The 17354-nt window shown below is 41.4% G+C and overlaps 1 protein-coding gene across 3 annotated transcripts in view; it reads right to left on the minus strand.

Annotated features, from left to right (window-relative positions):
* SLC35F3 (solute carrier family 35 member F3) overlaps window positions 1-17354 on the minus strand; it is a 48628-nt gene that overhangs the window by 26931 nt on the left and 4343 nt on the right. For all 3 annotated transcript variants that reach the window (XM_065730451.1, XM_065730443.1, XM_065730459.1), the window contains exon 2: window positions 4212-4536. In XM_065730451.1, the coding sequence (XP_065586523.1) occupies window positions 4212-4536 (325 nt within the window). The remainder of the gene's footprint in view (window positions 1-4211; window positions 4537-17354) is intronic.

Below are 17354 nucleotides of genomic sequence, written 5' to 3' on the forward strand. Positions count from 1 at the left end.
GGAACTTGAATTATAAAATCATTTTATCTTGGTGAACACAAAGTAAATAGGTATTATTTTAAGGCTAATGTAGTGGATTAGAGAAATAAAGTTTATAAACTAGTTTTTTTTGAAAGAAAACAGACTTCAGTTAGTGACATTTGCTAAAAACACTTCTACTCACCACGTCTTGATGCTTTTGTAGCTTATTTATGACTGTTAATGTGGTCTGCTTTGGTGGTGATGCTCCTGCCTAAGCAGTAATATAAATCAGTAGGATGCCAAAAGCCAACCACACTAGAACATTTAAATGCTGTTGGATATGTGAGACACATGAATACAAAATGCTGAGAATCAATAGTAAAAATGTAGCCAGCCACATCAAATCAGGCTCTAACCATTTTCATTTGTAAAACTCCATCATGCCCAGGTGGTACCAGCACCTGTGGGGTCAGGTTCTCTGCTGCAGAAAAGGAGGACAGTAATGAGTCAGGACTGAACCAAGAAACCTGGAATTGCTGGAGATGCTAGGCTACTGTCTCATTTCCTCCATGCCAGCAGAAATGCACGTGAATCATACAGAGAAACTGGCCCATATTCTCCTAGTTATCACGTGAAGCTACACATCTAGCCACAGAAGAGCCAAGCCTCAATCCTGAACGCTTATGTAGCTAAATCAGAAGTGATTCTTGTGAAGTTAATGTTGGTAAATTAACATACACAAGATATACTATGCTAGTTCTTTTTCATTACTGGTTTCAGTATTTTGATTCAGTTCCAAAGAATAACTATACTTCAGGACTCTCAATTTTCTTCCTTCTTTTCAAAGAACAATATTCAAATTCAGAAAGATCAGAGGCCATAGCTTGGGGTAGTAGAGAGACAAAACTATGATTCAGTGAAAAGGAACGCACTGAAACATGCTCAAATGTGGCCATGGATTAGTACAGGTATATGTGTGAATTCTTCCACTCACCTGATAAATCCCCTGCATTCCACATTGCTGAAGAGATTTAGCTTTAGCTTCTGGAGCTTTCTTTAGCCTTAATGCTTTATGAAATAATAATTAAGACCTCGATGATAAACAAATACATAAATCATCACAGCAACCATTGCGGAAAGTCTATACTCCTCAAAAATCTTCAGATAAAACCATATCATCAAAATAAACAAACATTCTGAGGTATTCTCTTGCTAAAATGGGAACAGAGTCCTCAGCTATTTCCCTAGCTGCCACACAGACTGCATCTTTACAGAGGTATGTTTTCTTCTGCCTGGAGAGACACAAAGCTAAACAAGGTTTTATAGGGATTTTTATTTCATCTTCCACACACACAAGAAGCTTTAAGCTCTAGTGCTTTTAATTTATGTTACCTCATAAATTAATAACGATGGAGGGCGGCTTATCAGATTAAATGTGTCATTTTATAAAGCAGTTTGGAAGCAGAAAGTATGAAGTCAAGATGAAGCACTCTTAAATGATCCATTAGGCACACAAATCATTACATATGTTATTTCTGGACTGGACAACAGTTGAAATTAATGATAATTTAGCGACTGTATTTTTATTATAAGCTCGTGAGCACTTGCACAAGAAGAGAAAGAGCAGTGATGAACATGGAGTGCTCTCCTGTGGCCTGCTAGAATTTCCTGGGTCATCTTCCAAGAATGAAGATCTGTGCAAAGGGTGCACAGCACCCCTGGCAGCAAGATGGGACAAATTGTCCAGGATCGATCTACATTTGGGCACAACTCTTGAATTTGATGGAGCTGCATAGGCAGCCTGCATCAGTTTCAATGCGAATGTGGGTATTCTGGTTTGCCTTAATTCAACCTCAAAGGTAGGGAAGAAATTCTATTTTTTGTTGGTCTCTGCTAGCCTGGGTACAATTTGGACAGTTGCAACACTGCCTCAGTGAAATCAGGAGCGACTCTGTGCTGCAGAAACAACTGGTATGTCTACTTGTGCTTACACAGGATAGCACTTACCATGCAGCTACTTAATGCAACTTACTGAGGTGACTTAGATGTTGTATTTCTGCCTTCTCCAACTACCTGCTCTTCATTTATCTCATTGCCAATTCCTGCCAGAGAGTTTAGGTATATATATTATAAAGTACATGAATATGGAAGATAAAAGCAGCAAGTGATTAAGGAAGTTTTTGTTTTTTTTTTTTAATGTTAGTTCCCCATCAGAACTATTTTAACTAACCAGAAGCCTATCCAGTGCCTTTTAACAAGTCTGGCTGTGCCTGGAGAACAAGCTTTCCTGAAGGTGGCCATGCCTCACACAGGCATACAAAGTCTCTAGATAGTTGCATATGTACACACATATATGCAAATACAGGGAATAACTAGGAGGGGATTCTAGAACCCAGAATCTGGCTTATGTGCAAGTTGGATCTCAGGCACAATGGAGTAGGCAGATGAAAAGTACAGCAGTTCTTCGTGCAGCACCACTGAAAGGTCTTGGTTCAGATAATGGGTGTGCTGAGGCAGATACTACATAAACACATGGTAGGTGACAGTCCTCCTTCTGAAGCTTTGCCTTATCCAGAGAGCAGGAAGAACCAGCCACAAAACAAACCTGCAGCAAAGCTAAGAAACAGAGACAGACCTCCAAACACCCATCTACCCCGACAGCAACAAAAACCCTGCAAATTCCCTGTAGTCAGTCTCCTACTGAGACACAAAAATGCACATTCTTCACTAAGCCTGCTGCAGGCTTATTTGTAATGATGTCCCCCTGTATCCCAAGCAGGCTGCAGGGTTTGCACCCGCTCTTCAACTCAGTCATCATTTAATTAAATGGAAGACATACAGTTACCAGCCCTATCAACCAACTGCAGCAACAAGGAGTATAATGCTCTGGTTTTAACCCCAGGGATATGGTGAACCACAGCCACCCACCACCCCAGAACCCATCAGTATTTAAAACACTGTTTGAGTGCAATTGGAAAGAAAAATACAGACTAACCAGATAAACTAAAATATCGTTGTTTGGGGCTAACAGTTGTTACTGTTTTTAGATTCACCTGTTGCTTTTTGCTAGCCTCCATTCCTCTCACATCCCCGAAGCCTATATGCCTGCTATGGAGTAAATGACAAACACAAGCTGAAGACCAAAATGCAGGAAACAAACGTAGCATCTTACAAAAACATCTTTAAAACTGCTGGGTTCTGCTCTAAGACCTTCACTGTTAAATTCCTCTATCTGCAGCTGCCTCAATAATTTAGAAGAGGAAGAAAATATAACTAAGAAACACAATTTCAGCGTTAATAATCTTAACTCTAGTGATATGAGGGATAGCATAACTAAGTACCCTGAATTCTTACACATTTCCTGTGGTGAGTTTCTTCCCTACTGCTGCTCAGCTGGAAGCTGAGAAATGTATACTTCTTACTGTTTAGTTTCTAAGCTACTTCATTAAAAAGCTGTGAGTCCCACTGTGCAACAGAAGGGGAAAATGTTGTTCACATCCTTCCATGTATCAGGGAGGCTCTGACACAGGACGTCCTGATGGCTGATTCATCCCATCTGTCCCACATGCCTTTTTTAAGCCAAAAGAAGATCAAGTGAAGGAGCACTCACTAAGAGGTGGTCCTTTGAGCAGCATCCTCAGCCCCTCATGGAGGATGGGCACCCAAGGCTTTCTGTGAGTGCTTCAGGCTCTACAGGCTTGGCATGCTGTGGAGATAAGGTGTGCTGAAGACAAAATGCTGTTCTTGGTTATGACTGTGCTTCCTCCCGGAAATAAACAAAACTGTTCCAGTTTAACTGGGATCAGAGTCTGGGCTTAGATTTTGGGGCACGATGCCAGGAAAATACTGTAATATCTTTTACTTGACTATTTGAGGCACTGCATGAGTTCTGATTTTGGAAAGAGTTTTCTTAGCTTACTCAAGAGATTGCTACGAAAGTCAGCTGCAAGGTAGAGGAAGAAGATACTGATGAAAAAAATGATGGCCACAGAATTTTGAACAGAAAACTCTAGAGAATTAATTACAGAAACGCGGTCTTTCACTAACTGAATTTGACTTCTTACTTTTGGAGTCAAACTGTATTAAGAATAACAAGAACATCTAGTGCACAACAGAATTAATTCAGAATACCCTTCGACAGACCTGAAGAGGCAAGCAAACATGGGCTCGATTCGATGAATAAAATGTCTGCTTTAGGGGCAGAGCACCACGCAAGAGCCACAGGAGAAAAAAAACAAAAGCTCCCATACCTGTACCTCTGCTTCGGAGACTGCTTTTCAGCTGACTTAAAAACATGTCCAAGATAATACAAAGGAAAGAATAAAAAGTTCCAGTTTGTTGCAAACCACGTTAGAGTGAAGGGTGCATCAAATTTCTTAAAGGTCAGTTTTGCTAGCTGGGTTGAGCCCGACCAGGAGGAGCAGACACCCAAGACCACGGCCACACCCCAGAAAATTTTCTTGAGTTGCGTCACGGAGCATTTCCAGCAACAGCGGCTCACCCTTCCACCGCCTTCCGCCCCGGCTTGCATCTGTGCTTCAGCTGGGGCTGGGGACTCCCGGGAGCGCTCATCCCCTGGGGAGAAGAAAACACAAGGCTTACTAGGGAAGTCCAAGCAACACTTGGTTTTTCACACCCTGGGCCCTCCTGAAGTCAGGTGGAACTTCACCAGCAAAACAAACAGTAACAACAGAAAAAAAACAAAAAACACCTTGCCACAAAACGCCATTCATTTTTAGATCATTGCAAGGCCTCTGGTTGAACTGAGGCATAGTTAGAACGTAAATAGTAATTATCACCTCTAGATTTAGGAGCTGCTGAGTAAATGGAGATTAAAATTGCATGTTGTTCTGATGTACGTAGAAAGATTTAACACATCACTTAAAACTGATGCTGTTAGGACATGTAAATGAATAAAAAATATGGATTTGAGTGCAGGAAACAGATTACAACAGCACTTGAAATTGTTATTGCCTTGGAAAATACGGAACTGGGAGGCTTACACAATATAATGGCTCCTCAAATGGATGGAGGGCATGATGCATTTCAGCTCACTGCTATGCATGACCACCTCAGTATACGTCCTGTGATTCATACTGAACTTTGGATCATCAAGCATTTCAGAGGCCTCCTCAGAGGCCTACAGCTCTCATGAGGCTGTAGCCCAGTGGCAAAAATCAGACCAGCCCATAGGCTGTCCTAGCAGCTTCTCAGTCTACACAACCCTCACTATTTTCAGCTCAAGCTTGCATCAAACATCACACAGCACATTAAGTTCAACATATCCTGTTTAACCGAGCCCAGGGTTCTGCTGCAAAGCTCAGTTTCATGTACACCTTGCTGCTGGTCCCAGTGCCCAGCACACCAAAGCAGAGGTGGTTCTCAGGACACACCTCAGCACCCACCACCCCAATTATGGACACTGTATAAACCAGGCAACACTTCTTAAAGACAACATCCGCTGTACTTCTGGTTTCAAATGAACTACATGACAGCCATCAAAGCCTCCTCCTCTTGGCTTATGGTTCTCAAAACTAGTCTGTTTTTTGAATTGTAACCTGGGTTTAAAAATGATTCCCTCTCTCCTAAAAAACCTTGCAGCTTTGCTTACCTCCTTAAACGTGAGCTCCCCTTGCTATCTTACCACTATCAGCAGGCACTGTCTAGATTGTGACTGAATGAGCAACAGGAAGCTAGGTGTTTCAATTCCTCCTGAGATCTAAAGGTGCTGAAAGATCTCAGCAGCAGACCTTTGCCTTTAGGGAGTGTAAATTAATCTCATTAAACAGCTGCTGAAGCTGAGAGTCATCTGCAGGTTTCACTCAGCTGTGATTTCTCTTAAAAGGGTCATTTCAGTTTAGTTGGTTCACTGATTTTAAGAAGAAATAACAGTAATTCGTGCTGAAATTCAGTAGTCTATAACTTCAAAAGATCCAAAGGTCATTGTGTGTATTGAAAGGCAAAAAGAGAAATGTAAGTACAGCAAGGATAATGACAGACTACACTGCCAAACATTTATATATTTTCATACAATAGGAGATAAATCAACAAGCCAGCAAATTGTCCAAACTGAACAGTACTGCGTTCAATATACAGTGGGAAGCTTACAAGCTACCTGCTAAACATCAGAAGTAGTGAGAAATGAAATAAGACTGAATATGAAGCTCTAGCTCACTTAAAAGCATTTTAATGCACTTTCTTTACACAACTTCTTATAATGAACGTGTCTTTCTCTATTGCCTGCACAGATTGGTCAGAGATCATTTGCTGTACAATGGTACAATCATTTCAGCTTCACCAAATAACATACAGGTGCCAGCACCTTCTTTACTGTCCACCACTCAAGCCTTAAAAAGATGACTGAATTTTTTAATTTCCCCTCAAGCTTTTCTAATGAGCACTGTCACTGTAAGACCAGACTGTAAGACTTCACACACATTTGTGAACCCCCATAGGAATGCTTCCCAAGGAGGAGAGCTGGGCACAGCAAAAAGGAAGCCAGGAAGGCCACTGACATTATCTATCAGGACTTCAATAAGGCCTTTGACACAGACCCCTATAACATCCTTCTCTCCAGATTGGAAAGACACAAATTTGATGAGTGGAGTGTTTGATAGATGAAGAAGTGCTTGCAAGATCATACCCAGAGAATGGTGGTCAGTGATCCAATGTCTGGATGAAGACAAGTGGTGTTCCTTGGGGATCAGCAGTGAGACCAATGCTCTTTAATATCTTCAACAACGATACAGAGTGCACCCTCAGCATGTTTGTGGATGACCAAGCTGTGTGGTGTGGCTGACGTGTCCAAGGGACAGGATGCCATCCAGAGAAGCTAGACAGACTTCAGCAGTGGGCCCAGGTGAATCTCATGATGTTCAACAAATCTGGTTTGTGGCAATCCCCACTAACACTACAAGCTGGGGGATGAAAGGATGGAGCACAGTCTTGTTGAAAAGGACTTGGGGGTCCTGGTGGATGAGAAGCTGGACATGAGCCAGCAATGTGCCCTCAGAGTCCAGAAAAGCAACTGAATCCTGTGCTGCGTCAAAAGAAGTGTGGCCAGCAGGATGAGTAAGGTGATCCTGCCCCTTGGCTCTGTGCTGGTGAGGTCTCACCTGAAGTACTGTGTTCAGATATGGAGTCCTCAGCACAGGAGAGATGTGGATCCGCTGGGGCATATCCAGAGGAGGGCCACAAAAATGATCCAAGGGATGAAACACCTCCCCTACAAGGACAGGCTGAGAGAACAAGGGCTGTTCAGCCTGGAGAAGAGAAGGTTCCAGGGAGACCTGAGAGCAGCCTTTCAGTATCTAAAGCAGATCATAAGGAAGAAGGGGACAGACTTTTTAGCAGGGTCTGTTCTGATAGGACAAGGGGAAATGTTTTCAAACTAAAAGAGGGGAGATTTAGACTGGATAAGGAAAATGTATTTTACAATAAGGAGGGGAGGCACTGGAACAGATTGCACAGAGATGTGGTGGATGCCCTGTCCTTGGAGACATTCAAGGTCAGGCGGAAGGGGGCTCAGAGCAACCTGATCTAGCTTTAGCTGTCTCTGTTCATTGCAGAGGAGTTGGACTAGATGATGTTTCTGGGTCTCTTTCAACTCAAATAATTTTATGATTCCATGACACTAAAGCAGGGTGTCCAATGAGAGCCACCTCAGTTAGCTGTGCAGCAAGCTTTGATGGGGCTGTGCCTCCACTCACAGATTATATTTCTGAAACTACCTGGACTGGCAAGTGAAATTTTCCACAGTCTAGAAGATAGCCAGCAGAGTACTCTCTCTTCCCTTCTTCTCTGCAGTTATTCCTCCTGGATGCAGAAACCAGTGTTTAACCCAGTCCTGTTGAAGATATTTAACAGGAAGGAACATGCCTGAAGCTACTGGGGTATATGATAACACAAGACAAATAGGTGTTCCGAATCACAACACTGGAATTAGGCTCTTTTTTTCTAAAATAAGAACTGGAATACATGACTGGCCTTTGGCCCAGTCGTTTTGGCACTCATTGAAAAAGAGGAAAATGACAATTATATGCTTGATCCACCAGACACTCAGTATAAAATGATGCAGTGCTTGGTGGACACCCCGCAGTATGGGGAGGACCTTCCAGGCTGAAGAAGCCTGTCCTGCTCCCTGTCATACCATGCAGATACTCATAAGCCAGCAGTTCATTTGGAGACCTTGTATACAGAATCACTGTCTTTTAGGTTTGTTCCATGGCAGTCACTCCCTATGAAAGAAAGCTAAGTTTATTGACGTTCTCTCTACTCCATAGGCAAAATTACTCATCTATGCATGTATATTTAACTTGGTGTTCAATGCATCAAACCATTCACTTTCAACAAAAGACAATACTGAATGTATCACTTCTAAAGTGATCTCGAAGGTCGAGGCTTCAATTTCTAGGGATGTTCAAACTCCGGATGCATTTACATGCTGGATGAAGTAAAAACTTATCCCAGGCATGATGGGTTTCATGGTGACGGACTTCAGACTTCTAGGTAAATATCAGTGTCCTGCTGTTTACAAGTTACAAGCAAGGACGTCTTTTAACTGTCTGTCCCTGAATGTGCATCAAGTACTCATTATTTCCTGTGCTCCCAGAAGGCTAAATGCCAAATGGGTGCAGTCTTTTCCAGTGGATATGTCACTGTCCTGGAGGAAATTCAGGACATACTTCATCTGAAAAAGCTGGACTGTCTTTGAAAAAGTTGTAGGCTGCAGATGATACGTGCACACACCATCCTATCCACACATTTACTGTGCTGAGGACTTGCCTGCTGGATGGCACTGATGACATCCAGAGTTGAAGCTTTCCTTGCCCAGTCCCTGTGTTACCATGGGGAAAATTCTCCTCACCGAAGTTGCAGGTGCACAGATGAGGTGACCGCAACCCTCAGTGTGGATGAGAAGCTTCTCATCCTATTTGTAACACTGCACAAGGGCCAGCTGGCACTAAACTCTATGGTAATTTAAATATGGTAAAATGGCTTTTTCAGAATGGATGAGGCAGGACTTTGAAGAATTTTATTTCTGGACATGTTCCTCCAGACTTCCTGTGTTTCTTCCTTTGCCCTTTGCAGAACACTGCTCTGTATGCTACTGTGTCCCTGAAAAGAGGAAATCAAGATGCTGGGATAAATCAAAAATGCCTATCATGCTTTTGCTAAATTTAGTTTTTCATTCTCCCTTTTCATTCATTCATTTTCCTGTTTCATAAATCTCAACTGGAACCATTCCTCACTCCCTCCCTTTCAGCCCAGCAACCGAAGGAAGTCACCTCCAAAGTCAATGTCATTTCCCACAGTGATAACACAATGCCAGAAAGCAGCCATTCTCCATTTCCTCCATTAAGGGTGAGACTCCTTTCAGATATTTCCATTAACCTATGATAGGGACATCTACACCTGAGCTAGTGAGCCCTAGCACCTGGCTGAGTTTAGTGGAAAAAACGGGCACTGAAATGCAGAGTTTATCCTACATATGCCTTTGATGAAGTGCCCTTTATCACTGGCTACAGTTGCTTGCAATATGTTAAGAGAAAAGCCACCCAGTGGTGGTATCACCTTCAAGCAGCCTGTCCAGTCCACATCAAGAATCTTACACCTCTCCCGATGACTTCAGACACCTGTGCACAGCTTGCCATTTAAACACTTACCATAGGGCCACAATGTATCTCACTGCCCTTGTTAAACACGATACCTACAGAAACCAAGGTTGGTATTCAATTTACCAGTCTGAGACATCTGCTGTGCAGACTTGCATATCTGAGACAGTCATTTACACATTCTGCATAGTTAGTAGACAGAAAAAAAGACATTTCCATAGCACGATTTATCTCATCTTAAAGTAGATGATAAAACAAGCCAGATGAATCACCCTCTCCAAGAGCTTGTTTCTTTCCTCTAGTCCTAAACAGTCTGAGGTGGTAAGCTCAGAACTGACTAATGTAGGTGCCTGAGCGAAGTGAGTCCCACCTCTCCACCACTGCAGTCACGCATTAGGTATAAAGCCACACAGATAGCATGGCAGACTCTGAGCTGGGCAGATATGTACATGTATATAGCAGTCAGCAATAAATTCCTTTAGCTGTTGCCAACTCATCAGCAGATGACTGAAAGAAGTACTACAAAAGTGCCCATGCAAGCCCATCAGAGACACTAAGAACAGACTAAGGTCCTGTCTATTAGGGACTGAAACATGTGCTTAAAGATTATGCACAATTCCACCAGCTTCCCCAGGCTATGAATGTGCTTGAATGTAAGCATAATGTAAGCATATTATTAAACAGCAATTCAAGTCAGGCTTCTGAAAAATCTTCTAAAGAAGGAAGAATACTTACAGGTCTCTGACAATTACAAATAAGGCATCCTCAAGGCATTTGTTTTTTGCACAAAACAAGGCTGTAAGGCTTGCAAAAATACTTCTGCTTATAATAAATAAGAGAGAAGGAGCTGAGACACACTCCTGTAAAGCACCTGATCCTCTAGGTGATTAGGAGCTCTAGAAGTACGTGACACACGGGGGATCACAGTGGGATGCTACACAAGATATATTTGCACAACCTTGGCTGCACTGTGGCCTTCTCTTCATCCAGTAACACGGAGCAATCAGTGGGAGATAGTTCCAAAACAATTACCATTTACCAACATACCTAAGAACACACACAATGACTTCTGATGGCAATGCTCTGGACAGAGGCTATATGCCTCAGTGGCAGATTCTCAAGACAGGAGTAAGTGCCAAATCCACAAAATAATGTCTCTAATTGCCACTATCTGTCTAAATCTGAAATGCTGACATTTATTCAGATGTGTTGCCCAGGTATTTTCTTCACAGTTGATGAGGTTAAAGAGTGAGGTCTTAGGGCATAGACGTCCAACCTTTTGGTTTGCCTGGACTGTACTACGTGAAAAGGAATTTTCCTGGACTGCATATACATAGGTCGCTCTGAAGTAATGCTTCCTATTTACTTTTATGGAAACTACAACAGACAGAATGAACACAGTAACTGTTTGATAGAGCAAATTCTCAGGTAAAAAACACTGTTTCTAAACACAATCACCACTATTAGCCATATTTTATTATTATTATTATTATTTTTTTTCATAATGAACAAGAGCCCGAATGCCGTGCTTGTAACAATCTGCACTAGCGGAGGTGACCCACAGTTTCTGTCACTACTGCTGAAACATGCCAACCACTGCTAAACTGCTCACATCCACTGTTCACTCCCTATCAACACTCAGCAAGCGTCAATGAATGTCAAGGCATGCAACTTTTTCTGCATAGAGAAATTCAATTCCACACTTTTGTTTCATACGCACTTCCATATCAGACACCATTCTGTCAGACTGCCCCTCTGCTGCTGTCACACAGAAATAACATATAATGGAATAGCAGTGGGAAGGTTCAGCTTCTACTGCCATACCATGAACATCTGGCTCTGACATTGTGAGCCAACATGACAAAACAGGAGCCATTATTTTTGGAGCATCTCCTAGAAAATACGTAATCTAGTTAATGTATATAAGTACCAAAACTCATTTTACATCAGGGAGCTCTCAAGGTGTTCATCAAAGATTTCTGATGAAGTTTTACTAATGCGGCACTTCATCCTTCAAAACAGTTACTCACAAATGTACATACTGGAAGAAAGCAATGGCATAATTAGAGTGTGACTAAGAAGTGAGGGATATTTCTTGTAGGAGAGACATTACTAAAGTCTGCTAAAGAGGCATGACCAAATCTTTTCTTTGACTTGAACATATGACTGCAACTGAATACACTCAATTTGAAAATTTGCAGGTAATCTATTTATGTCAGTGAAAGGTCTAGAGGTCAAGATGTATGAGGAGCAGCTGGACAGTGCTGAGCTCTGTCCTCTGTGATAGTGACAGGGCCCAAGGGAACGGCATGGAGCTGTGTCAGGGGAGGGACAGCTGGTGATTAGGGACAGGGTCTGCACCAGAGGGCAGTGGGCATGGAACAGGTTGCACAGCCCCAAGTACTGGAGTTTTGACAGTCCTCAGACATAGGGTTTGAATTTTGGGTAATGCTGCGTGGAGCCAGGGGTTGGGCTCAATGATCCTAGGGGTCTCTTTCAGCTCAGAATGTTCTACGATTCCACTTGAAATAATCACTGGAACAAGCCTATAATATCACTTCTTCCTTCTCTGGGCAAAAGACCTCCTCACTTACTGCTTTCCCAAGGAACAAGAGCATATTCTAGTTCAAGCACACTGGCTTCGCTGATTCCTGGCTCCTCTGGCCCTGGCAGGGGCACACAGCAGGGCACTTTCTGAAGCAGATGGGCTCCCTCTTCCTCCTAGCTGGGAAGCTGCAACAGCTTCAAGAGTGCTTAATGCACTGAGTCATGGAAGAGGAGCACATGCTCCCCTGCCACTTTTTGAAAGACAAAGTTCAGCCATTTAGCTGCCAACTCAACTGTGAAACAGAGCAGTAAGTATTAGAATGAGCAATACTGAGGAATGAGCATCCTAGCATAGCATAAAGCAATGCTCAGCCACGCTCATCAGGCCTCTGCTCAGCAGTACCCACTGGACAGGCTAGATCTGTCAACCTGCAGCCTTCCTGGTTTCCATGGCTGGGAGCTGACAGGCACACTGATGGAGATGGAGTTTATCTTTCTAAGTCTTTAAAAGGCTTCTGACAAAAATTCAAAACAACAAATCCCTAAAATCCCATAAATCTCATAAAACTGCAAAGAAAATAAGCAGCAGCCAGGGATGGTGCTGGAATGGATCGAAGGTTCAGTTCAAGATAGGAAACCAGGAAGCAGGGAAAAAAACAACAGAAGTGACTGAAGCCCTCAAGGTCACCTATGGGACCTGCACTCTTCAATGTGATTGTAGGTAGCAAGCGAGCAAGTGATGAATGTTTCCTAATGAAATGAAGTTATCCTACTGTCCTGGATAATTGATGAAATGGCTGGGGAGTAAAATGGGGGATGCAGAAGCAAGCATGCTAATACAGAGGTGCAGATTGGAGTACAAGGACCATGTGCTATATACACAGCAGATGGGCTCTGGCCCATCTACCACAAGGAATCCTGAGCTCTTCCCAGGCTGTTCCACAGAAAAGGCAACTTACTGCTCATGAACAGACAAAAATTGGCAAAAAAAATTGCTAACAATTATTGGGAAAAAAAGCAGAAAACAGCAAAAAGTTGTTTCTTACATCCAGGGAAATTTCAGCTGTCAGTGCACTCACAGAGCAAGAGATGCATCTCAGGCTAGAAAAACACCTTCCTAATCAATTCCACCAAGTTGGAAACAGCACCAGATGGACCTCTGGTCAGGCCCCGTGTGGTGGCTGTTTGTGTGCTTGTTGAGGAAATTGCTCTTGGCTTCCTAAGGGGAAGCTGTGAGTTCCCGTGGGTGGCTGGCAGATAAGGCTATAATGCTTAGTGCTTAGGTTTGTCTATGCACTTTATCCCAACCTCCTTAGATCCTGAAGGTCTAATAGATTGGTACATTTTTGTAATGAATACCAATTAATGCATTATAATAGAAAAATGACAAAGCCTCAGAAATCTTTATAAACACAGTTTTTAAATGATAGTATTTGGTCAAAATGGCATTGCCATGCGTGAATTTTTAGATAGCATTTAAGAAACCATAGGAGTTTAATGTAGTATCTAAACACTTCTACAGCAACAGATAAAAATAATATTAGTTTGATCATGGAATATCATGACTATATTACGTACAGATAAATACAGGAGAAAATTCTTAAAAATCACAGCAGAGGTTATTTTAAAGAATATAACCAGGGTATTAAACTGTATGGTCAGAAGGTTTGAATTTGCTTGAGGTTACAGCATAAATTGTAAGGCAGATGTAAGTACCTGTAAATGGGGAACTCTGCATGAGCACCGATTCAAAGCAAGACAATTACAAACAGTCCAGACTCTCCTCTGTTATTGGAATTTATTATATAAATTAATTAACACCAAGACATGTTAGGATAATGTATGTAGAACATTTACATTTATCCAATCATTTCACCTTAATTTCAACAGGGCAAGAAATAAGTCTGTTGGCTTGGATGCAGTCACGCCTCTTGACTGTGGAATTATGTGCCCCATACTACTGATACTACTGGACCATTCATATAACTTACCTTGTGCCAAACAGGCACAAGTTTATTCTAAAAGGTGCTACTAAATTTCTAAGTACAGCTCACACTTATAATATTTTCTATCTCTAATTATAATCATTCATTAATTCTTGGTTTATTCTGTGCCAAACATTATACCTAAACATACTAAGAGCTGGAATTAAATAGCAGGTTTGCAAAAATTGTTGAAAATACGCTCAATTTTTGTGCTTACCAAATATATTCCTTTCTTCCTCTGTCAAATACTCAGGCAAGACTTTCTGCAAAAACTACATTCTAATTCCTACTAGTGATACAGAGAGAGCTGATAAATTATCAACTTTATACGGCAGCAATTTGGGCTGTAATCCACTTAATTTATCCTCAGAGGCATCTGCTTAGAAATTCTATTAAAACCACGGCATTCAAATGAGCCTCATTAAAACATGATATTCCACTTTGAATGTTATAGGGTGGAGAGTTCCCCTAAATACCGTCTTTTTTATTATTCAGCAGAATGCATGATTGAGTCCAGAGTGAAAATGGACAATACTGAGTGCTTATTATAGTACACTGTAGAACTAGAAAGTAACACCCGTGAATGGACATAAAGAATAACCCTGATTATGAGATACATATTCACGATATTATGGAAAAATACTTTTTATTATTATTCTGTATTTCCTTCCGGAATAAAAACTGTAACTGGGAGTTTTGCCATTTATTTTGAAATCAATACCTTTGTGGAACTTCCATTAGAACAAAAACAAGTCAAGACCAAAATGGGATTCTGGGCAAATATGAGCTGGAGTGTATGTAAATTTCATCCTGACCAAAGGTTTAAGTGATAGTTTAAGTGTCCACTCTGGTGAAAAAACAAGACTGTACTCTCCACAGGAAACTGCTCTATTAACTAGCGAGCAGTTTTAGTGTCATGCCTTTCCTAAGCAATGGTTTAATCTTCAAGAGAATGCAGCTACTTAAACTGATATGAATACTATGTTCGTATCACTACATATATACAGTTATTATATTAAGAGATAAGTGAATTCATGCCAGTCAGGCTATGTTGGCTGCAGTTCATAAAAAAAAAAAGGGATGTTATTTCTCCCTTACAGAGCTTTCTGAAATTCTGAGCTGCATGGTGTTTGGGTATACACAGTTCTACATACAAGACTTTGTCATAGTCCATAGGTCCCTGCCATCCTGAATTCTAAGTCCAGTTCATTATTCTTGTAGGAGATAGAGGGCTAATCTGCTCTTGAATTTAAAACATGATGCCTCTTTAGTCCCAACTTAAGAATGAGATACTTGGAGCATCTCTTCTCCATCAACTGATAATCAGAAATGAGAGTGGACTTGACACGGATTTAAGCATGCTCACAACAGTTAAGGCAACATACATACATACATAGAATTCCACATGTAATTTGCTGCTCATAGATCTACCCGAGAAAAGAAGCAGATGCCTCCTCACCTCTCACCAGCAAGCTCAGCCAAAACTGGGTCTCCTTTGATAACAAAGCAAGACTTAGCTGAACTCATGTTAGCATGGAGGAACAATACAACTCCAAGCAAAAACAATACTACATGCAAGGATTCCAGTTGCCATTTTCTCTCTGATAGATACCCCTTCCTCTTTCCAATAAGAGGCTTTTCCAACCTTCTACTGTTTTAATCAACTACAGAAGACATGCTTTTTAGGAGTAAATACAATGCTACCCTTGCCGATAGCTGAACTAGGGAATCTGAGGTGAGTAGAGAAGCCATATCCTGATCATATTTCCTAACTTCAGTACTCTCCATGACTGAATTACGGGACTCACAGGCATTTCACCTGAGAAGTTGGTTATTTGACCAGAAATAGTGACACTGAGCAAAAACTGTAACTTGAAGAAGAGTCAACATACAACTTTTGTATAACCAAGCAGCGCTAGATTCCATGTAGAAATTTATGTCTCAAGAAGGATTCTCAAAATTTCAAGGCTAAATTCCTCTGCATTATGACAAATTAGAGCAGATTTAAGTTACTGGAACAAGGCCGTTAACAACAGAGATGGTGAAGAGCTATCTAGTACAAAGTGCCAACACAATTGGTGGGCAACTCTCCCTGAAAGCAACCCATCCCTGCACTGCTAAGAACACCTTGTTTCCTGTTGCCTTTGATCTAATGCTGCAATGACTGCCAGCAAAAGTCAGCGATGATTACAAAGTAAATCTACGCTCTCGCTGGCCAAATTCCTCCTTCTGCAGGATGCTGTCCAGGTCTGCAGTGGCACCTCACAGTTTATAATTAACAAAGATTAACTGGGCTTTGGATTTAAGGTTGACGGTACTCCAGCCAAGTTGCGAGAACCACTTTAGTACGTAAGTGAATGCGCTGTGCTTAGTATAATGGGCTAAGACAGCTACAATATAAATTATACGACATATGTGCCCTGTAACTGGGAAATGACTGGGAAATATGTGTTGAGTCATCATAGAATTTTATGTTGAACTTCTGGTCTTTTTCAAACTCCAGTTCTTATACTGAAGTGATTCTATGCTACATATCCTTTAGTCTACAGTTATCTGCTATTATGAATAGAGGGGCAACATTTTCTTCTACAAAAATTATCAAAATAGCAGGCAACACATGATGCACTCTGGTAACAATTATACAGTTATTTTTAATTAGCTATTTTTCCACCTTCTTATGGAAGAAATCTGTAATTAAATAGATCGGTAATGTGCTTACTTTTTGAGATCAAATGCCTAGATTGATTTAAGATGAGAAAGTGCACCTTGCTCCATTTAGAGATACATGGGTGAAATGCAGTGATCTGTGAAAATCTGAGATCATCCAATGGTTGCTGCTATTCTTAAGTTCTGTCACTGTAAATGAAAGTATCATTTGTCCATACTGCATACATACTGGTTCATTTCAGCCACTAAAATAAGGCAGCTTGGATAAATCTTTAATAATTTACTTTCTGCTTCATGATGCATTAAAGCTCCTGCTCTAGCATTCCTTCAGCAACATCAAAATTTTACATTCTTTTTATTTTTGTATCATTTGGGGAGGAGACACACAATGCAGAAGTAATGAGTCACCTCTAAACCTATAGCTCATGATTTTGCACAGGCAAGATGGTATAGAAAACGACGAGTGGGATGTGATCAAAGATGAGCTGGCAGGAATCCCCAGTGAGTAAGCCTAGCACAGCTCGGAGAAGCTCATTTTGAGACTGTTTAAAGACTAGGAAAGCACTGCGCCATGTGGGAA

The sequence above is a fragment of the Cyrtonyx montezumae genome, unplaced genomic scaffold (assembly GCF_038088225.1).
Source record: "Cyrtonyx montezumae isolate F1298 unplaced genomic scaffold, pur_monq_1.0 scaffold_0, whole genome shotgun sequence".
Lineage (NCBI taxonomy): Eukaryota > Metazoa > Chordata > Aves > Galliformes > Odontophoridae > Cyrtonyx > Cyrtonyx montezumae.